Source organism: Piliocolobus tephrosceles, chromosome 6, assembly GCF_002776525.5.
Source record: "Piliocolobus tephrosceles isolate RC106 chromosome 6, ASM277652v3, whole genome shotgun sequence".
NCBI lineage: Eukaryota > Metazoa > Chordata > Mammalia > Primates > Cercopithecidae > Piliocolobus > Piliocolobus tephrosceles.
This window is the reverse complement of record NC_045439.1, coordinates 154,534,090-154,556,763: the sequence shown is the minus strand read 5'-3', so window position 1 is coordinate 154,556,763 and position 22,674 is coordinate 154,534,090. Positions and strand designations below refer to the sequence as shown.

At 43.2% G+C, this 22,674-nt stretch overlaps 1 protein-coding gene across 1 annotated transcript in view; it reads left to right on the top strand.

The window, feature by feature from the left end:
- The window catches only part of RYR3 (ryanodine receptor 3), a 404,874-nt gene that overhangs the window by 284,499 nt on the left and 97,701 nt on the right, over positions 1-22,674 (top strand). Inside the window, exons 56-63 of the mRNA XM_031935734.1 lie at positions 1,138-1,213; positions 1,322-1,445; positions 6,534-6,649; positions 7,786-7,853; positions 8,865-8,986; positions 18,802-18,851; positions 19,254-19,314; positions 22,225-22,463. Coding sequence (XP_031791594.1) covers positions 1,138-1,213; positions 1,322-1,445; positions 6,534-6,649; positions 7,786-7,853; positions 8,865-8,986; positions 18,802-18,851; positions 19,254-19,314; positions 22,225-22,463 — 856 coding nt within the window. The remainder of the gene's footprint in view (positions 1-1,137; positions 1,214-1,321; positions 1,446-6,533; positions 6,650-7,785; positions 7,854-8,864; positions 8,987-18,801; positions 18,852-19,253; positions 19,315-22,224; positions 22,464-22,674) is intronic.

Below are 22,674 nucleotides of genomic sequence, written 5' to 3'. Positions count from 1 at the left end.
CTTCCCACAGGCACCAACACCCACGAACGCTCAAGTCCCTGATATAAAATGGCGTAGTTTTACCTGTAACCTGCACACATCCCCCCATATACATTAAATTAGCTCTAGATTATTTATAATTCCTGACACAATGTAAATTCGATATAAATAGCTGTTACGCTGTATTGTTTAGAGAATAATGACAAGAAAAAAGTCTGTACGCGTTCAGTACAGACACATTTTTTTCCAAATATTTTCAAGCTACAATTGGTGGAATCCGCAGATGCAGGACTCACGGTTAAGGAAGGCTGACTATACTGTGTCGAAACCCAAAATAAATAAGACAACTAGGACAAAATCTGTGAAACTTAGCGCCTCGGTAGAGGTGCTTGCTGGTATCATTGTAAGACCCCCAAAACATAAGGACAACGCGCACGTCCCATAGTGGGTTTGCTGGAGCGCCCTCTGATGGTGCAGGCAGGCAATCATTGCAGGATAGGGATGTAAGACCAAGGGGTTGAAACTGAAAGCCCATTGCTCCCCTCCTGTACACATTGGTGGCTATGGCCTGCCCTAGCCTGGGGCACTCACCCCTCTGGAAGTCCATCAGACCAGCCCCTTGGACCTTAGAGAAAGTTTCTTTCCAAAGTACATCCTTCATTCTAAGTCACTGTTTTACAAGCCTTACAAAGATGGATTCTACTAGAGAAATCTTATTTACAGCACTTTCCTTTAAGACGTGATTATTTTTAGTTTGTTAAGCTACAGGCTTTCAAGGGTTCTAGACTTTTCTCGGCCCTCACTCCCAACTCCCCATCTGAGGTCAGGGGTACAATACTAAGCTGCTGTGAAAAATGACGTGCTGCCAGCATGCAGGTTCAAGCGGAAATGGATGTTTCTCCTAAATGCATCAAGCTGCCAGAATAATAAGTTACAAGGGAAGGAGAGAGTTAGAAATTGTTTTCTGTGTGTATGGGAAGATAGGAACCAAATGAGGTACATAAGCAAAGAATCATTAATGATGGTTGGCCCTTGGCCGTGTGCTGTTAGTGTTCAGTGGGGTGCTGTTCCCGAGGCTGCCTGAAATAGCCCAGCAGCTATGAAGCTAGCTTGCCTGCTTTCTTTCTCTTTGACTTGGCTCTTCTTGGTGGGACACAGGGAATGGTGGAGGTCGTGGCTGAGAACTATCACAATATCTGGGCCAAGAAGAAGAAGCTGGAGCTGGAGAGCAAAGGTGAGTGAGATTTACGGCATCCCCTAAAGAAGCTGAACCGGGGCGGGTATGGTCTCCCAGAAGTGCAAAGGAAGAGCCAAATGTCATCTCTCACCTTACTGACCCCAGGTGGTGGCAGTCACCCTCTTCTGGTACCATATGACACCTTGACTGCCAAGGAAAAGTTCAAGGACCGGGAGAAGGCACAGGACCTGTTTAAGTTCCTCCAAGTGAATGGCGTCATAGTTTCCAGGTAAGTCACCTTCCATGTGATGTTAGTGGGACAGGGCTGTGGGTGTGGCCTCTGCCTTCCCAGGTATTTAATTACCTGCCTACAAAACCCATCCAAGTAAGGAGAACAGTTGAGTCTTTTAAAATGATAACACTTTTATTTGGGAACAGGAAGCCCGCCTTTTTTTTTTTTTTTTTTTTGACATAAGCAGAAATGTTAGGTATTAATTTTTAAAGATCAGTGACAAAGAATTATTATAAATTATACATATAAACCTTAAACATTTCATTGTAACTTAAAATATATAAAAATGCATTCATTCGTAAATCTTGTGCTATGGGCCAAGGCTCTTTCTTTGTATATTCTCTTTATTGGCGTTATAAACGACATCCGTAATACAACCTCAAAGTTTTGGAATTTGGGCTTCTTTAAAGAACGGTGATAATTTGCAGCACATGATAACAGTGTACATGCAGTGCCCTAGATTTATTATTATTATTATTCTTTAAGTTCTGGGGTACATATGCAGAATGTGCAAGTTTGTTACATAGGTATACACGTGCCATGATGGTTTGCTACACCCATCAACCTGTCATCTACATTTGGTATTTTTCCTAATGCTATCCTTCCCCTAGCCCCTCACCTGCCAACAGGCCCCATTGTGTGATGTTCCCCTCCCTGTGTCCATGTGTTCTCATTGATCAACTCCCACTTATGAGTGAGAACATGTTCGATTTGGGTTTTCTGTTTGGTTTTCAGTTCTTGTGTTAGTTTGCTGAGAATGATGGTTTCCAGCATTATCCATGTCCCTGCAGAGGACATGAAGTCATCCCTTTTTTATGGCTGCATGGTGTTCCATGGTGAATATGTGCCACATTTTCTTTATCCAGTCTGTCATTGATGGGCATTTGGGTTGGTTCCAAGTCTTTGCTATTGTGAACAGTGCAACAATAAACATATGTGTTCATGTGTCTTTATAGTAGAGTAATTTATAATCTTTTGGGTATATACCCAGTAATGGGATTGCTAGGTCAAATGGTATTTCTCGTTCTAGATCCTTGAGGAATTGCCACACTGTCTTCCACAATGGTTGAACTAATTTACACTCCCACCAACAGTGTAAAAGCATTCCTATTTCTCCACATCCTCTCCAGCATCTGTTGTTTCATGACTTTTTAATTATCGCCATTCTAACTGGCGTGAAATGGTATCTCATTGTGGTTTTGATTTGCATTTCTCTAATGACCAGTGATGACAAACTTGTTTTTCGTATGTTTTTTGGCTTCATAAATGTCTTCTTTTGAAAAGTACCTGTTCAAAGCCTTTGCCCAGTTTTTGATGAGGTTGTTTGTTTTTTTTTTTCTTGTAAATTTGTTTAAATTCCTTGTATCCTGGATATTAGCCCTTTGTCAGATGGATAGATTGCAAAAATGTTCTCCCATTCTGTAGGTTGCCTGTTCACTCTGATGATAGTTACTTTTGCTCTGCAGAAGTTCTTTGGTTTAATTAGACCCCATTTGTCAATTTTGGCTTTTGTTGCCATTGCTTTTGATATTTTAGTCATGAAGTCTTTGCCCATGCCTATGTCCTGAATGGTATTGCCTAGGTTTCCTTCTAGACTTTTTATGATTTTAGGTCTTATGTTTAAGTCTTTAATCCATCTTGAGTTAATTTCTGTATAAGGTGTAAGGAAGGGGTCCACTTTTAGTTTCCTGCATATGGGTAGCTAGTTTTCTCAGCACCATTTCTTAAATAGGGAATCCTTTCCCCGTTGCTTATTTTTGTCAGGTTTGTCAAAGATCAGATGGTTGTAGATGTGTGACATTATTTCTGAGGCCTCTGTTCTGTTCCTTTGGTCTATATATCTGTTTTGGTACCAGTACCATGCTGTTTTTGTTCCTGTAGCCTTGTAGTATAGTTTGAAGTTAGGTAGCTTGATGGCTCCAGCTTTGTTCTTTTGGCTTAGGATTGTCCTGGCTATACAGGCTCTTTTTTGGTTCCAGATGAAATTTAAAGTAGTTTTTTCTAATTCTGTGAAGAAAGACAATGGGAGCTTGATGGGAATAGCATTGAATCTATAAATTACACTTGGCAGTATGGCCGTTTTCTCAATATCAATTCTTCCTATTCATGAGCATGGAATGTTTTTTTATTTACTTGTGTCCTCTCTTATTTCATTGAGCAGTGATTTGTAGTTCTCCTTGAAGAGGTCCTTCACATCCCTTGTAAGTTGTATTCCTAGGTATTTTATTCTCTTTGTAGCAATTGTGAATGCGAGTTCACTCGTGATTTGGCTGTCTGTCTGTTATTGGTGTATAGGAATGCTTGTGATTTTTGCAAATTGATTTTGTATCCTGAGACTTTGCTGAAGTTATCAACTTAAGGAGATTTTGGGCTGAGTCGATGGGGTTTTCTAAAGATACAATCATGTCATCTGCAAACAGAGACAATTTAACTTCCTCTTTTCCTAATTCAATACCCTTTATTTCGTTCTCTGACTTGATTGCCCTGGCCAGAACTTCCAGTAATACGTTGAATAAGAGTGGTAAGAGATGGCATCCTTGTCTTGTGCCTGTCTTCAAAGGGAATGCTTCGCGTTTTTGCCCATTGGCTGTGGGTTTGTCATACATAGCTTTCATTTGATATCTTATTTGATATTGGCTGTGGGTTTGTCATAAATAGCTCTTATTATTTTGAGATACGTTCCATCAATACCTAGTTTGTTGAGAGTTTTTGGCATGAAGGGTGTTGAATTTTATTGAAGGCCTTTTCTGCATCTATTGAGATAATCCTGTGGGTTTTGTCATTGGTTCTATTATGTGAAGGATTACGTAGTACCCTAGATATTTTTCAGATTTCCTCCCTTATCTTTGACAGTTGTCTCACCCATACCTAATTCAAAAATTATATATTTGGAAGCTTGCAATTGCAGGTCTTTACAAAATATGCATCTTAGTTTTTATAGAATCAGCAGTTCTCTTCATACTTTTATTTTGTTGTTTTATATGATATCTTATTAAATTACATAGTAATAATAGCAAGCATAACTGACATAAACAGTCTTGGAATGAAGGGAATTGATTCTTATGAAGATACAACTTTACTGGAGAGATTGAATGCATCATGATGTCCTAAGATGTTTTATCTCAAACTTACATAAGTCAAAATCATCTAGATGAATGTTTTATATAGGATGGCATTGGCTGCTCAAGTCTTAAAGTCAGACTGTTTTCTGCCTGGTCTAATGGTGCTGGTGGGCTGTGCTACGTAGGATTATGCTTACTGAGTTCTTTGTCAAATGAAAAGCCAGTGTTTTTATTCCGATATAGCCATTCTTCCTAAAAGAAACATTTACTGAGCAAGCTGCTGTTTCTTCTAGTTTCCTACAGAATTTTTGCCATTGAATGGCAAAAATAAAAATCTATACAAAACATTTCTATTGTATCTCATATGAAAAAAATAACAAGACATATTTGCCATGTTGTCGAGCAGGAAAGGTCAGACAGCAGGAGATAGCCTCCGGGGAAGCATTCGAGAAAGACTCCCGTCGTCATTTTAATCCTGTTCTTAACACCAAGATGAATCTGTGGTGTGATTTGCTGATAAATAGCTTGCTCACAAAAATGAAAAATTCCCATTTACTGTAATGATAAAGGAAGTCAAGGAAATAGGAGGAAATCAAGAAGAAAGATAATTGAATTCAGCAAACATATCCGACCCAGTTGTCTACCACGTACCAGACCCTGTGGTAGGAATTTGGATGCACAGGTGATCAAGCGAGGTCCCTGTAGCCAAGGAGAAATCCTGGCTTCCCCCATCTCCTGCTCAGACCTGTTCTGTCTTCAGCTTCCCCATCACTCCATGGCAAGCCATTCTTCTACCTTCTCAAGCAAACAACCTCGACTCCTCTTTTTCTCTCAATCTACATCCAGTCCTTCAGGAAATCCTGGCAGTTTTACCTTTAAAATATACCCAGAGGCTGGACACGGTGGCTCACGCCTGTAATCCCAGCACTTTGGGAGGCCGAGGCAGGTGGATCACCTGAGGTCAGGAGTTCAGGACCAGCCTGGCCAAGATGGTGAAACACCATCTCTACTAAAAATACAAAAAATTAGCCAGGCATGATGGCACGTGCCTGTAATCCCAGCTACTCGGGAGGCTGAGGCAGAGAATTGCTTGAACCCGGGAGACGGAGGTTGCAGTGAGCCAAGATCATGTCACTGCACTCCAGCCTGGGCGACAGAGTGAGACTCCATCTCAAAAATAAAATACCCAGAATGTGACCACTTCTCACCCACTTCATGCTATCCTCATCCTCCTGCCTGTGTTCTCTGCTTCTGCACTTGCCTCACCACGATGGTCAATTTTAAACACAGCAACCAGGGTGATCCTGTTACGATGCAAGTCATATCATGTCACTTCTCCATTCACAACTTCTAACAGCTTCCCTTCTCACTCAGAGCAAAAGCAAAATTCTAAGGATGGCCTATAGGGACGTACGTGATTGTCCCCACTTCCTACCCCTTACCCCTCTAACCTTCAACACAACATACATGCTCCTGCCTCAGGACCTTTGTACTGTCTCTTCACCCCGCCTTGAGAATTCTTTCTCCAGATGTCCATATGGCTCACCTCCTCATCTCCTTCAAGCCTTTAATGCAGCATCAGTCTCCAAGTGAGACCAACCCTGACTACCCTATTTAACACTACAGTCTGCAAACCCTCACTCCCCCAGTTCTGGACTTTTTCATTCTGCTTTAATTTTTCTTTTACTCACAAAATGTGTTAACTTCTAAGATTCCATCTAATTTATATTTTGTTTTTGTCTGTTTATAGCTAGCACGTAAATTATTTCCATAAAAGCAGAGATTTTTTGCTTTCACAGACATCCCCAGCTCAGTACTCGTATGCATGATAAAGGTCTTTCTGAAAAATCTGTGCTCACATAGGTAGGTTCCAAGTGACAGGGGAAATCAGTCAAATGAGGAGTCATGTCACTACGCCAGAATAACATTTGGAAATTACATTTAACACTGGTAGGACTGGTGGTGCACCTGAGTGACTTGGTTGTCTCTGTTACTTCCTGGGGTCTGTCCGTGTCCAACGTAGGGGTATGAAGGATATGGAGCTGGATGCCTCCTCCATGGAAAAGAGGTTTGCCTATAAGTTCTTGAAGAAGATCCTGAAATACGTGGATTCAGCACAAGAATTTATTGCCCATTTAGGTAAGTATCACCATGAAATATCCCAAAAGAATTCAGTATTCTTTTATCAAGAAATAATCCTTTCAGACTGTAACTTTTTATGATTGATTTAGATGCATGATTTTTAGGGGGAAAACAGTGGCTGAGATTTTCCCCCCCGACTTTAAAAAAAATCAATCCAGCTGGGCGCAGTGGCTCACACCTGTAATCCCAGCACTTTGGGAGGCTGAGGCAGGAGGATCACGAGGTCAAAAGATGCAGACCATCCTGGCCAACATAGTGAAACCCCATCTCTACTAAAAATACAAAAAACTTAGCTGAACGTGGTGGTGAGTGCCTGTAGTCGCAGCTACTCTGGAGACTGAGGCGGGAGAATTGCTTGAACCCAGGAGGCGAAGGTTGCAGTGAGCCAAGATCACGCCATTGCACTCCAGCCTGGTGACAGAGTAAGATTCTATCTCCAAAAAAAAAAAAGAAAAACTCCTTAGTTTTTTTAGTGGAGTGATTGAACCTTTTGTCATTTTTTCACTCAACTTATCCTATTTTAACTTTCCTGTTGTCTTGCTTTATGACTGTGGACATATGACTCAACTTCTCTGAAGCTGCTGTCTTTTTTTTTTTTTTTTTTTTTTTCCCTGAGATGGAGTTTTGCTCTTGTCGCCCAGACTGGAGTGCAGTGGCACAGTCTCGGCTCACAGCAACGTCTGCCTCCCGGGTTCAAGCAATTCTTCTGCCTCAGCCTCCCAAGTAGCTGGTATTACACATGCCCGCCACCATGCCTGCCTGGCTAATTTTTGTATTTTTAGTAGAGATGGGATTTTACCATGTTGTCCAGGCTGGTGTCGAACTCCTGACCTTAAGTGGTCCACCTGCTTCAGCCTCCCAAAGTGTTGGGATTACAGGTGTGAGCCATCGCGCCCAGGCTTGAAGCTGTTTTCTTATTGTTAAAGTAGACAAAAGGGTAGTGAAACAGCTTAAAGAATTGACACAAGAAATAACTAACCAGCACAGTTGTAAAGTACGTTGTAAAATATATTTTGTGAAATCAGATAGCCTTTTTTAATAGCCTTTAGGAAAGCTGCTCTGTTTCTAAAATGTTTGTGGCTGATTTGTACTTTGTAACTCCGGCCAACTCTGTGTTACCTGTGTCTTTGTAGAAGCCATTGTCAGCAGTGGGAAAACTGAAAAGTCTCCTCATGACCAGGAGATCAAATTCTTTGCCAAAGTAAGTGGCCCTGCGCTTAATCAAGTTACTTTCTTCTTAGGACCTCTACTATTTAGGAAACAGGTTAAGCAGATCCAATGAAGATATCTAAAACTCCAGTGGCTTCAGTGAGGTGCATGTACATTTCTCTGTTGTTTGACAGTCCCAAGGGAGGCTGGCAGTCCAAAGAGGTATGCAGCCTGCCTAGCCCCACACCATCACCCGGGAATCCAGGTTCTTCCTGTCTTGCTACTCCACCATCTCTGGAGGTGTGGCCTGTGTGTGTGGTTCAACAGGCTCACCTGCACGGCATCTGTGGGAAAGGGAAAAGGAGAAGGGAAGGCAAGCTGTTGCTTTTCAAAAGTTCTATCCCAATGGCTAGAACTTGTCATCTCTCACCTTACTGACCCCTCGAATGCCAAGGAAAACTTCAGGGACCAGGAAAAGGCACAGGACCTGTTTAAGTTCCATTCGAGCTTCATCTAGCTGCAAGGGAGACCGGGTGATACGTTTTCTGCCTGGGTGGCTCTATACCCAGCTAAAACACGGTGGGATTCTGTTGCCAAAAGGAAGAAGGGGAGAATGAATTTGGGTGCTAGTTAGCAGTCTCTTCCATACAGCCCTACTCAGAGGACTAAAGGCACAGAAGGGCTTGAGTTGCCTTGCTCTGAGAAGCAGACAGAATGCTTGAGGCTAGTGGCAGTAAGCCATGCCTCGAGTGCCTCTTGGATGCAGTGCCCAGTAAGCTCTATCTGAGCGCACCTGTCCCATAGGACTCCTCTGTAAATGTGCACACATTTCTTTGGGCCCTTCATCCATGACTGTCTCCTTTTACATACCCCCAAGTACTCTGGTTTGAGGCATAGAAAAGGAAAATGTGATGGAAACTGGGACCAAAGGGGTAGAATTTCCTGGAAATTACAGGAGGAGGGTTCAGAGACTTTTCGCTCACTGAAAATAAATACTTTTAAATGAACCAAATGAAGAGTTATGGATAGCTTCCTAGAAGTTGATTTGTGGTGGGTTTTCCAGGTTCTCCTCCCGCTGGTTGACCAGTACTTCACCAATCATCGCCTCTACTTCTTGTCATCCCCTCTGAAACCCCTTAGCAGCAGCGGATATGCCTCTCATAAGGAGAAAGAAATGGTGGCCAGGTGAGTCTCCAAGATAAAGAGAAGGTTATGGTGCTGATTACAATTGACTTAAAATGCCAGGTTCCTGTGGACTACAAGGTGAGTCTGTTGGAGAAATGAAGCAGGCTGATGGAGAAATGAAACACCTCCCAGCAGGGGTCAACAGACACCTCATAGAGGAGAGCTCCAGCTGGCATCCATCAGGTGCCCCTCTGGGACAAAGCTCCCAGAGGAAGGAGCAGGCCGCAATATTTGCTGTTCTGCAGCCTCTGCTGGCGACACCCAGGCAAACAGGGTCTGGAGTGAACCTCCAGCAAACTCCAGCATACCTGCAGCAGAGAGGTCTGACTGTTAGAAGGAAAACTAACAAACAGAAAGCAATAGCATCAACATCAACAAAAAGGACATCCATTCATAAGCTCCATCCAAAGGTCGCCAACATCAAAGACTGAAGGTAGATGTCTTGGATTGTCATCTTGGTTTTGAAAGAAACTATATTCATACAAATCTGAAGTATTTCAGCAATGACATGAGGTATATTATGCGGGAATACCCATGGGGCTTGGGAAAGATTTATATACTTAAATCAACATTGGGACAGAGATTAAGATGGCCGAATAGGAACAGCTCTGGTCTGCAGCTCCCAGCGAGACCAGCGCAGAAGGAGAGAGATTTCTGCTTTTCCAACTGAGGTACCCAGTTCATTTCATTGGGACTGGTTGGACAGTGGGTGCAGCCCACGTAAGGCAAGCCGAAGCAGGGTGGGGCGTCACCTCACCCAGGAAGTGCAGGGGTCGGGGAACTCCCTCCCCTAGCCAAGGGAAGCCATGAGGGACTGTGCCATGAGGAATAGTGCATTTCGGCCCAGATACTACGCTTTTCCCATGGTCTTCGCAACCTGCAGACCAGGAGATTCCCTCAGGTGCCTACACCACCAGGGCTCTGGGTTTCAAGCACAAAACTGGGCGGTCATTTGGGCGGACTCCCAGCTGGCTGCAGTTTTTTTTCATACCCCAGTTGTGCCTGGAATGCTGGTGAGACAGAACTATTCACTCCCCTGGAAAGGGGGCTGAAGCCAGAAAGCCAAGTGGACTTGCTCAGAGGATCCCACACCCACGGAACCCAACAAGCTAAGATTCACTGGCTTGAAATTCTTGCTGCCAGCACAACAGTCTGAAGTTGACCTGGGACACTCGAGCTTGGTTGAGGGAGAGGCGTCCACCATTACTGGGACTTGAGTAGGCCGTTTTCCCCCTCACAGTGTAAACAAAGCTGCCAGGAAGTTCTAACTGGGTGCGGAACACACCACAGCAGGGCAAAGCTGCTGTAGCCAGACTGCCTTTCTAGATTTCTCCTCCCTGGGCAGGGCAGCTCTGAAAGAAAGGCAGCGACCCCAGTCAGGGGTTTATAGATAAAACTCCCACATCCCTGGGACAGAGCACCTGGGGGAAGGGGCAGCTGTGGGCGCAGTTTCAGCAGACTTAAAAGTTCCTGCCTGCTGGCTCTGAACATAGCAGAGGATCTCCCAGCACAGCACTCGAGCTCTGCTAAGGGACAGACTGCCTCCTCAAGTGTGTCCCTGAGCCCCATACCCCCTGATGGGAAACACCTCCCATCAGGGGTCAACAGACACCTCATAGAGGAGAGCTCCAGCTGGCATCCATCAGGTGCCCCTCTGGGACAAAGCTTCCAGAGGAAGGAGCAGGCCGCAATATCTGCTGTTCTGCAGCCTCTGCTGGCGATACCCAGGCAAACAGGGTCTGGAGTGAACCTCCAGCAAACTCCAGCAGACCTGCAGCAGAGAGGCCTGACTGTTGGAGGGAAAACTAACAAACAGAAAGCAATAGCATCAACATCAACAAAAAGGACATCCATTCATAAGCTCCATCCAAAGGTCACCAACATCAAAGACCAAAGGTAGATAAATCCACAAAGATGAGGAAAAACCAGCACAAAAAAAGCTGAAAATTTCAAAAACCAGAATGCCTCTTCTCCTCCAAAGGATCACAACCCCCCTCACGAGCAAGTGAACAAAATTGGACACAGAATGAGTTTGACAAATTGACACAAGTAGGCTTCAGAGGATGGGTAATAACAAACTCCTCCAACCTAAAGGAGTATGTTCCAACCCAATGCAAGGAAGCTAAGAACTTGATAAAAAGTTAGAGGAATTGCTAACTAGAATAACCAGTTTAGAGAAGAACATAAATGACCTGATGGAGCTGAAAAACACAGCACGAAAACTCAGTGAAGCATACCCAAGTATCAATATCCGAATCAATCAAGCAGAAGAAAGGATATCAGAGATTGAAGATCAACTGAATGAAATAAAGAATAAAGACAAGATTGGAGAAAAAAAAAAGAATGAAAAGGAATGAACAAGGCCTCCAAGAAATATAGGACTATGTGAAAAGACCAAATCTACGTTTGATTGGTGTACCTGAAAGTGACAGGGAGAATGGAACCAAGTTGGAAAACACTCTTCAGGATATCATCCAGAACTTCTGCAACCTAGCAAGAAAGGCCAACATTCAAATTCAGGAAATACAGAGAACACCACAAAGATTCTCCTCAAGAAGAGCAACCCAAGACACATAATCATCAGATTCACCAAGGTTGAATTGAAGGAAAAAATGTTAAGAACAGCCAGAGAGAAAGGTCAGGTTACCCACAAAGGGAAGCCCATCAGACTAAAAGCAGATCTCTCTGCAGAAACTGTACAAGCCAGAAGAGGGTGGGGCCAATATTCAACATTCTTAAAAGAATTTTCAACCCAGAATTTCATATCCAGCCAAACTAAGCTTCATAACTAAAGGAGAAATAAAATCTTTCACAGACAAACAAATGCTGAGGGATTTTGTCACCACCAGGCCTGCCTTACAAGAGCTCCTGAAGGAAGCACTAAACATGGAAAGGAAAAACCAGTACCAGCCACTGCAAAAACATACCAAAATATAAAGACCATAGACGCTATGAAGAAACTGCATCAACTGATGGGCAAAATAACCAGCTAGCATCATAATGACAGGATCAAATTTACACATAACAATATTAACCTTAAATGTAAATGGGCTAAATGGCCCAATTAAAAGACACAGACTGGCAAATTGGATAAAGAGTCAAGACCCATCAGTATGCTGTACTCAGGAGACCCATCTCACATGCAAAGACACACATAGGCTCAAAATAAAGGGATGGAGGAATATTTACCAAGCAAATGGAAAGCAAAGAAAAAAGCAGGGATTGCAATCCTAGTGTCTGATAAAACAGACTTTAAACCAACAAAGATTAAAAATAAAAAAGACAAAGAGCATTACATAATGGTAAACAGATCAATGCAACATGAAGAGCTGACTATCCTGAATGCATATGCATCCAATACAGCAGCACCCAGATTCATAAAGTAAGTTCTTAGAGACCTACAAAGAGACTTAGACTTCCACACAATAATAGTGGGAGACTTTAACACCCCACTGTCAATATTAGACCAAGAAGGCAGAAAATTAACAAGAATATTCAGGACATGAACTAAGCTCTGGATCAAGTGGACTTAATAGACATCTACAGAATGCTCTGTTTGCAGATAACATGATCCTATACTTAGGAAACACCATAGACTCAGCCCAAAACCTCCTTAAGCTCGTGAGTAACGTCAGCAAAGTCTCAGGATACAAAATCAATGTGAAAAAATTACAAGCATTCTTATACACCAATAATAGACAAACAAAGAGCCAAATCATGGGTGAACTCCCATTCGCAATTGCATTTATTCTCACAAAAAGAATAAAATACTTAGGAATACAACTTACAAGGGATGTGAAGGACCTCTTCAAGGAGAACTACAAACCACTGCCCAAGAAAATAAAAGAGGACACAAATGAATGGAAAAAGATTTCATGCTCATGGATAGGGAGAATCAATATCATGAAGATGGCCATACTGCCCAAAGTAATTTATATATTCAATGCTATTCCCATCAAGCTCCCATTGTCTTCACAGAATTAGAAAAAACTACTTTAAACCTCATATGGAACCAAAACACGGCCTGTATAGCCAAGACAGTCCTAAGCCAAAAGAACAAAGCTGGAGCCATCAAGCTACCTAACTTCAAATTATACGACAAAGCTACAGTAGCAAAAACAGCATGGTACTGGTACCAAAATAGATATATAGACCAAAGGAACAGAATAGAGGCTTCAGAAATAACGCCACACATCTACAACCATCTGATCTTTGACAAACCTGACAAAAACAAGCAATGGGGAAAAGATTCCCTATTTAATAAATGGTGTTGAGAAAACTGGCTACCCATACGCAGAAAACTAAAAGTGGACCCCTTCCTTATACCTTATACAGAAATTAACTCAAGATGGATTAAAGACTTAAACATAAGACTTAAAACCATAAAAACCCTAGAAGAAAACCTAGGCAATACCATTCAGGACATAGGCATGGGCAAAGACTTCATGAGTAAAACACCGAAAGCAATGGCTACAATAGCCAAAATTGACAAATGGGGTCTAGTTAAACTAAAGAGCTTCTCCACAGCAAAAGAAGCTATCATCAGAGTGAACAGGCAACCTACAGAATGGGAGAACATTTTTGCAATCTATCCATCTGACAAAGGGCTAATATCCAGAATCTGCAAGGAACTTAAACAAATTTACAAGAAAAAAACAACCCCATCAAAAAGGGGGTGAAGGATATGAACAGACACTTTTCAAAAGAAGACATTTATGCAGCCAACAAACATATGAAAAAAGCTCATCATCACTGATCATTAGAGAAATGGAAATCAAAGCCACAATGAGATACTATCTCATGCCAGTTAGAATGGCAATAATTAAAAAGTCAGGAGGCCAGGCACGGTGGCTCATGCCTGTAATGCCAGCACTTTGGGGAGGCCAAGGCAGGCAGATCACAAAGTCAGGATTTTGAGACTATCCTGACCAACATGGTAAAACCCAATCTCTACTAAAGATACAAAAAATTAGCCAGGCATGGTGGCACATGCCTGTAATCTCAGCTACTTGGGAGACTGAGGCAGGAAAATCACTTGAACCCAGGAGGTGGAGGTTGCAGTGAGCCAAGATCGCACCATTGCACTCCAGCCTGAGTGATAGAGCAAAACTCTGTAAAAAAAAAAAAAAAAAAAAAAGGAGGAAACAACAGATGCTGGAGAGGATGTGGAAAAGTAAGAATGCTTTTACACTGTTGGTGGGAGTGTAAATTAGTTCAACCATTGTGGAAGACAGTGTGGCGATTCCTTAAGAATCTAGAACCAGAAATACCATTTGACCCAGCAATCCCATTACTGGGTATATACCCAAAGGGTTATAATCATTCTACTATAAAGACACATGCACACGTATGTTTATTGAGGCACTGTTCACAATAGCGAAGACTTGGAACCAACCAAAATGTCCATCAATGATAGACTAAAGAAGATGTGGCACGTACACACCATGGAATACTATGCAGCCATAAAAAATAATGAGTTCATGTCCTTTGGAGAGACATGGATGAAGCTGGAAACCCTCATTCTCAGCAAACTGTCACAAGATCAGAAAACCAAACACCACATGTTCTCACTCATAGGTGGGAATTGAACAATGAGAACACATGGACACAGGGAGGGGAACATCACACACCGGGGCCTGTCAGGGGGTGGGAGGCAAGTGGAGGGATAGCATTAGGAGAAACACCTAATGTAGATGACAGGTTGATGGGTGCAGCAAACCACCATGGCACGTGTATACCTATGTAACAAACCTGCACATTCTGCACATGTACCCCAGAGCTTAAAGTATAATTAAAAAAAAAAAAAGCTGTCCTGAGACAACATTGAGAAGAAGGCAAAGATCATTCTGAAGCTTGGGAAAAGTGGACACGTAACATTGAGAATAAACAGCTGGACACTGCTTTCAATCGCATGCTTATCAAACTCTATAAGATTAAAATTTTGAAAAGACTCAGATCGACTGGGCACAGTGGCTCATGCCTGTAATCCCAGCACTTTGGGAGGCCAAGGCAGGTGGATCACAAGGTCAGGAGTTCGAGACCAGCCTGACCAACATGGTGAAACCCCGTCTGTACTAAAAAATACAAAAATTAACCTGGCGTGGTGCTGCATGCCTATAATCCCAGCTAATCAGGAGTCTAAGGCAGGAGAATTGCTTGAACCTCAGAGACGGAGGTTGCAGCGAGGCAAGATGATGCCACCGCACTCCAGCCTGGGTGACAGAGTGAGACTTTGTCTCAAAAAAAAAAAAAAAAATCATACAAGTCCTGGTGTGGGTGAGATGAAATTTGTAGTCTAAAGCAACATAATTCAGTTTAAATTCCTAATAGGAAAAAAAAATTTTTCATCAAAAGCACTAGCCTTCTTACTCATTCCACTAGGCTAACATGTAGATACATTAACAGAAATAAGAAAAGAGGGCATCTGTCATGATTGGGCTAAAAGATAGATTCTACTATGCCTCAGGTTCTCTCTGTATTTTATTAAAGAAAGACAGGAACGGACTAGACTTTTAAGAAGCAAAAAGCTAAGACCCTAATGAAAATAGGAGGCCAGGCGCGGTGGCTCATGCCTGTAATCCCAGCACTTTGGGAGGCCAAGGCAGGCAGATCACCTGAGGTCAGGAGTTTGAGACCAGCCTGGCCAACATGATAAAACCCCATCTCTACTAAAAATACAAAAATTAGCCAGGCATGATGGCACACACCTCTAATCCCAGCTACTCAGGAGGCTGAGGCAGGAGAGTCACTTGAACCCGGGAGGCAGAGGTTGCAGTGAGCCAAGATGGCGCCACTGCGCTCCAGCCTTGCCAGTGGAGTGAGGCTCCATCTCAAAAAAAAAGAAAAAGAAAATAGTCTAAAGACGCTTTCCCTGGCATCTAGTGAACAGTGTACATTATAGGGCCCAGCCTTTAAATATCACCATCTTGGGGAGGATATTCAACTTCGAGATTTAGCTAACTTTTATGAAACTCTTAGCATAACTAAACATTGCGTACAGTTTTTCATATATAAGAGTTATTGCGCATTTGTATAAAACTCATTGTGAGACATCACGATGTTTGAAATTCTGAGACCTGCCTGTGTAATATGATCTCCATTTTCCAGATGAAGAAATTGAAGTTCAGTTGCGTTCACTCCACTGTCCAAAGTGACTCTTCTAAGTTAGGACAAGAATAAAAATGCATTCCTGGCCGGGCGCAGTGGCTCACGCTTATAATCCTGGCATCTGGGGAGGCTGAGGGGGGTGGATCACTTGAGATCAGGAGTTTGAGACTAGCCTGGCCAACATGGCAAGACCCCATCTCTACTAAAAATACAAAAAAATTAGCTGGGCGTGGTGGCACACACCTCTAGTCCCAGCTACTCTGGAGGCTGAGGCAGGAGAATCACTTGAACCCGGGAGGCGGAGGTTGCAGTGAGCCGAGATGGCGCCATTGTACTCCAGCCTGGCCAACAGATGAGTCTCCATCTCAAAAAAAAAAAAAAAAAAGAAAGAAAAGCCAATCCTCTCTATCACATTGAGTATGATTTATTCTACACCATAATTACTTACTCTAGGACAGGAGAAGCCCCATGCTGTCAAAACAAGATACTCTTAAAATCAGGTGCTGACCAAAGATGACCTCCTAAACATTTGCAGGATGCAGCAGTGTATGTTGTAAGAAGCTAGGGAAACAGTGGGTAAAGTGAGATATTCAGATAATCCAACAGAGGGCAGGTGTGTCTGTTTACCTGTTTTTCTTAGATTATTAATTCATGGAAATGTAACATTTGTTCAACCAGGCACCATTTGTCACGGCTGGAATACAACCTGGAGCTGATCAGCCTTGCAAATAGCTCTCAAATCCATCAGTGGGCTTTCTGCCCTCCCACAGAAGCAGTCGTGTTTGCACTGAATGTGTCTGCATTGCCAGACTCCGCTTTGCAGCCTCCGTCCTTGCCCCACCTCTTCTGCATCTGCAGCCCTTTGCCCATGGGTCTCAGACTCTCCCTGAGATTCCTTTCATTCATTGTCTTCAAACTCTGAGATGGAGGAGGGGCTCTTGGCTAAGGACAGTGCTTCCAGTTAAATCCCGGGCTCCAGAGGCAACAAGCAGTAGCCTTTGGAAATTTCAGATCCAGGCCTTGGCATGCCTGAGAAAGCACTTCTGACAATGAGGTTAGCCTTGTTAGTATCAAGATGAAACAACTCAAATGTCTGCCTTTGTTAGAAAAACATTGTTTTGTGTTTATACAGAACATGTGTCCACTCTGAAGCATTTTCACCAGATATATCCGAGTTTACCTGCCCCTTATTCTGAAACTCAAGTCCTGTGATGACTCTCTACAGTGAGAAAGTTAGCACACAGAACAGTTAAGGGGCTTCCCCAAAACAGCCCAGCTAATCACAGAGCCCACATTCCACAGGGTTAGCCCCTTGCCCCAGCTCCATGAGTTTGAATCAAATACCCGTCTCTGAAAAAAACACCATGGGAAAGGAAAAAGAGCAGCCCACATTTAATTTCACCCGAGATGGCTGCCAAATTTCTGGTAACTTATTGTGTGTTCTCTTAAGCTATAGGCCAGGGGTTCCCAACTCTCTTCCACTGCAAAACCAAATAACTAGCCATGGGAAGTTTTGTTGTGATTTTTCCGGTAGACAGCCCAGAAAGACTCAGGGCATTTATTGAAAACCATTTAGAGGTGAGCAGGTTTTCATCCCCATTGACTCTCAGGATGCATTCCTTCCCCATTTGACTTGTCCTGTGGAGCTTCTTACTCCATTCTTACCCTGAATGGGATAAGAAGCTCCGTGACAAGTTACGAATCAGCAACTGGGAATGTGTCACCAGGGGACCCCATGGCCTATACAAGGTGGCTTTTCTCTCTTTCTCTTTTTTCCCTCTTTCTATTCCACTGCTTTCTGAAGCAACTGCAAAGTTCTCGTCTAGCCATGCCAGTGTCAGTAATGTCAGTTCTGAGCAATCTCTTCCCAAGAGCTTCGGCAACAGAGGTCAAATGTTGGCCACAGTGCCCCTAGATGAGGTCCATTAGCAGCATGTTCAGAAACAGCGACGGGCTCTTTTCTAACATCACACAAGGCCCTCGTTAGGCACGGTGGAAAGTCAAACAATGAGGCACAGCTGAACCTTCAGCGGTTCCACGTGCAAAATATGAGTGAAAGCATGTAGGAGAGTCAAAAAACACAAAAATATACAGCATGGCTTTCCTAGTTTCCAAGGGCCCAGTTAGAACAGTGACCTGGTCAGGCCTGGAGACTAACTGGAGATGACAGAGAATATACAGTTTTTAAAATGCTTTTGTTTAACACAATCTCACCTTGTACCTGAACCGTTAACACTTTCCAATCCCAACTTTCTGCCAACCTCCCAACTAAAACTTCACACCCTCAATGGAAGGCTACAAAATGGTTTGCAACCCATTGCAACAAGGGGAACATCATGCCTTTTTCCAGAGTCCTCATTTATCCCTGAATGTCATACAAATAAACGTTTCAATACATGGTTCTGTATAGCAAAGGAGACTTTGCACTGTGTCTCTGCAAAATACTGTAAATGTTTCAGAGGGATTGTGTTTAATAAACACGGAGCTACCTGCAAGGTACTTTTCATGATTCTCCAAGGCAGTGTGAGCCACACATGTTCCTGAGTGTGGACCAGAGGATTCTTTGCTAGGAACATAGTGCATCTTCCAAGAATGCCACTCTGTGCTCTCTGTTTCATAGTGTAAGGGACATTGTGGGGCGGAGGGGATACAAAGTATGAGTCCTTTAATCTCTGTGACTTGCTGAATTGCTTTCTTTTCTGCTTCAGCCTGTTCTGCAAACTTGCTGCCCTTGTTAGACACAGAATTTCCCTCTTTGGTAAGTGAAGTGTTGCTAAAGGCACCGCTCCTCCTTGTCATCATCCTGAACTTGTACTTCGCCTTTATTTGTGTCTTCCTCAGACAACCCAGGCCTTGGGACTAAGGTGTCACCTAAATTTGCCATAGAAAATTGGTCTGAAGCATGATGAATGACCTCTTTACCCTTTTAACTGCTCAGATTTTCCACACCAGTGAAAATTTTAATCTCTGCCTCTGGCATCCATCATAGCAAAGGCTGTGTCAGGCTAGAAATGAATGCATTGTCTCAGAACACAGGCCCGGCACGCTATGTGTTGGTAGTGAATTATGCTGGGCTGTGGTTTGTGCATATGGAGAAGACTGCATTTGAGAGACAGGCTGAGTGGTTTGGGGGAATCACAGATGATGTTTTTTATCCTAGGTAGTGATTCTACTACAATGGTGAGCTGTCTTCACATCTTAGCTCAGACACTTGACACAAGGTAAGTCTGCCCAGTTTTTCCCAATAGTTTCTCATGACTTCCTCTCTGACCCTCTCGTCTCACTAATTATACTGAAGAGAAGACAGATCACTGCTGCCAGGGTTTGGGAAGAGAGAGGAGATAAGGCAAAGACCCTAGAAGTTAGCACTCTCTTTTTCACAGTTCACGTAACGAGAGCCACTGCCATGGCAGAGATGCATTGCTAAGGCCTGATCAATTCTTATCTTTCCTTCCTAAGAAGTTCATCTTTCAGAAGATAAAATATATAATGTGGCATAGCCCACTGGTGGGTGGTGAATCTACAAATGTTATGGGAAAGATGAACAGCAGCCCTCTGAATTCAAAATGACCAAGGAAGGAAATGCACAGAGATCTGACTTCCAAAGAATCGGAGACAAAGACGATCCCATGGCCTAGGGATTTGGGAAGAAGTGTTAAAAAATAATACATAAGTTCTGGTAATAACACAAATGATGAGACTGAAAAAGAGAGATGCAGGCCGGGCGCGGTGGCTCAAGCCTGTAATCCCAGCACTTTGGAAGGCTGAGGCAGGCAGATCACTTGAGCTCAACAGTTCAAGACCAGCCTGAGCAACATGGTGAAACATGTTATCTACGGAAAATACGAAAATTAGCTAGGCATGGTGGTGCATGCCTGTAGTCACAGCTACTTGGGTGGCTGAGGTGGGAGGATGGCTTGAGTCCAGGAGGTGGAGGTTGCAGTGAGCTGAGATAGCGCCACTACACTCCAGCCTGGATGACAGAGCCAGACCCTGTCTGGGGGGAAAAAAAAAGCAGTGGAAAGAACTGACAAGGAGCTTTCTTTAAGGTGTCTGTTAAGAAGGGTCCTTGTCAGAGTCAGGCACCATAGTTTCTGCCTGTAGTCAAAGCTACTCAGGAGGCTAAAGTGGGAGGATTGCTTGAACCTAGGAGTTCAAGACCAGCCTGAAGAATGTAGCGAGACCTCATCTAGGAAGGAAGGAAGGAGGGAAGGAGGGAGGGAGGGAGGGAAGGAGGGAGGGAGGGAGGGAGGGAAGGAGGGAGGGGACAAGAAAAGAAAGAAACATTTTTATCAAAGTTGGGAGGAGGACACACCTCCTAAGACCCAATGCAAAAGAGGTTACCAGCCTAAAAGAGTGGGGCACTAAAAGAGTGTCCCAAAGATGAAAATCCTTGAACTGAGAATGGCTATGAAAAAGGAGGGGAGTAAGGACTATTAAAGGGATGAGAAATCTTTAAGAAACTTGGGAAAAGTCTTGAGAGAGTCCAGTTTTTGTTTGTTTGTTTGTTTGTTTGTTTGTTTTAAATGACGATTAGTTGCAGGTTGTTGTGTTGAGTAATTATTCCTAACAAAACCTGGGACTAGAAAGTTATCCCATCTCAAAAAAAAAAGTTAGGAAGACAGCTCATGAATACTTGTAGGACAAGAACAAGACTCACTGACTTAATTTCTTTGTTTTTATTGTCTTAATGAGTTGAATGATTATCAGGAGAATGATGTAGATAAAAAGCATCTGTCTTTGAACCAAGTCTTTCATAATCTTCTGAATAAGATACAGAAATATAAAACTTATAGATGATTTGTAAGCTTTGTTCCAATTCTAAGTTTTATGAAATACTGTAGTTTTGAGGGAAGGCTTCACATGTCCAGAGCTGATCCTTATCCCTGTAGATCACATTTCAACGTTTTGTTTTGTATTTTCCAGAAGTGTAATTAAGCTGTTTACTTTAAAAGGGCTAGGTGTCTCTTTTCTCTTTCCTCATCCAATCTAGGACATTTCCTGCAAACTAACAGAAGTCTAAGCTTCTGTTGACTTATTTCCTTGCTCTTTTTCTCTAAGAAGTCTCGCATCAGAAGAGTTTGTTTCTAGCTAGCCTTTATAAAAGTTGTTTAGCCAGGCTGGGTGCGGTGGCTCACGCCTGTAATCCCAGCACTTTGGGAGGCCAAGCCGGGTGGATCACCAGGTCAAGAGATGGAGACCTTTCTGGCCAATATGGTGAAACCCTGTCTCTACTAAAAATACAAAAATTAGCCGGGTGCGGTGGTAGGCGCCTGTAATCCCAGCTACTTGGGAGGCTGAGGCAGAACAATTCCTGGAACCCGGGAGGTGGAGGTTGCAGTAAACCGAGATCACTCACGCCACTGCACTCCAGCCTGGTGACAGGATAAAACTCGATGTCTCAAAAAAAAAAAAAAAAAAAGTTGTTTATCCCACAAATTTTCTTTTTTTTTTTTTTTTTTTTTTTTTTTTTTGAGACGGAGTCTCGCTCTGTCGCCCAGGCTGGAGCGCAGTGGCGCGATCTGGGCTCACTGCAAGCTCCGCCTCCCAGGTTCATGCCATTCTTCTGCCTCAGCCTCCCCAGTAGCTGGGACTACAGGCGCCCGCCACCTCGCCCGGCTGGTTTTTTGTATTTTTTTTAGTGGAGATGGGGTTTCACCGTGTTAGCCAGGATGGTCTCAATCTCCTGACCTCGTGATCCGCCCGTCTCGGCCTCCCAAAGTGCTGGGATTACAGGCTTGAGCCACCGTGCCCGGCCTATCCCACAACTTTTCTTAAAGCTCATTTCCCTGTTCTTTTAACTAGATATTTACAGAAGACTTTAGCCAGTTGCAACTTACTATAGATAATAGCGGGTGGCTAATATTGGCTTCATTCTAGATTGTTCTCTGCATTTCCTAAAGAGGCGAGCAATATTTTCCTCAGATTTTCCAGTGGCTAGCCCCTCTGGGATTGTGTGATTCAGGTTTCTTCCTGGATGGTAACTGTTATCTCCCTTTCTCCTGGCGCAGTGTCACTGAGTGACAGGAGTGGCAAATGTCTGCCCAGGTGACACTGCCAGCCAGTTTCAAGAAGAGGATTGGCCAAAAGTACAGATTATCCTTCTAGATTTTCACATTGTTTGCTTGCAGGACTGTCATGAAGTCAGGCTCAGAGCTGGTAAAGGCTGGGTTACGAGCATTCTTTGAAAATGCTGCAGAAGACTTGGAGAAGACTTCAGAAAACCTGAAACTTGGGAAGTTCACCCATTCCCGAACGCAGATTAAAGGCGTTTCTCAGAATATTAACTACACTACAGTGGCTCTGCTCCCCATCCTGACGTCCATCTTTGAGCACGTCGCTCAGCATCAGTTTGGAATGGATCTACTCTGTGAGTTCTACTGGTATTTGTCATGGATTTATGTATGCATGGCCCCAGATAAGAGATGCAGGGCCCATTCACTAATGTTGACCTTGAGGGCAGAGCAGAGAGAGAATTATTGCATGACTTTTCCTTCTTAGATTAAAAAAAAAAGAAAGAAAGAAAAAAAGAGAAGTAGTAATATGCTCTTGGAATGAAAAGAAATTCCCTAACTTGAATA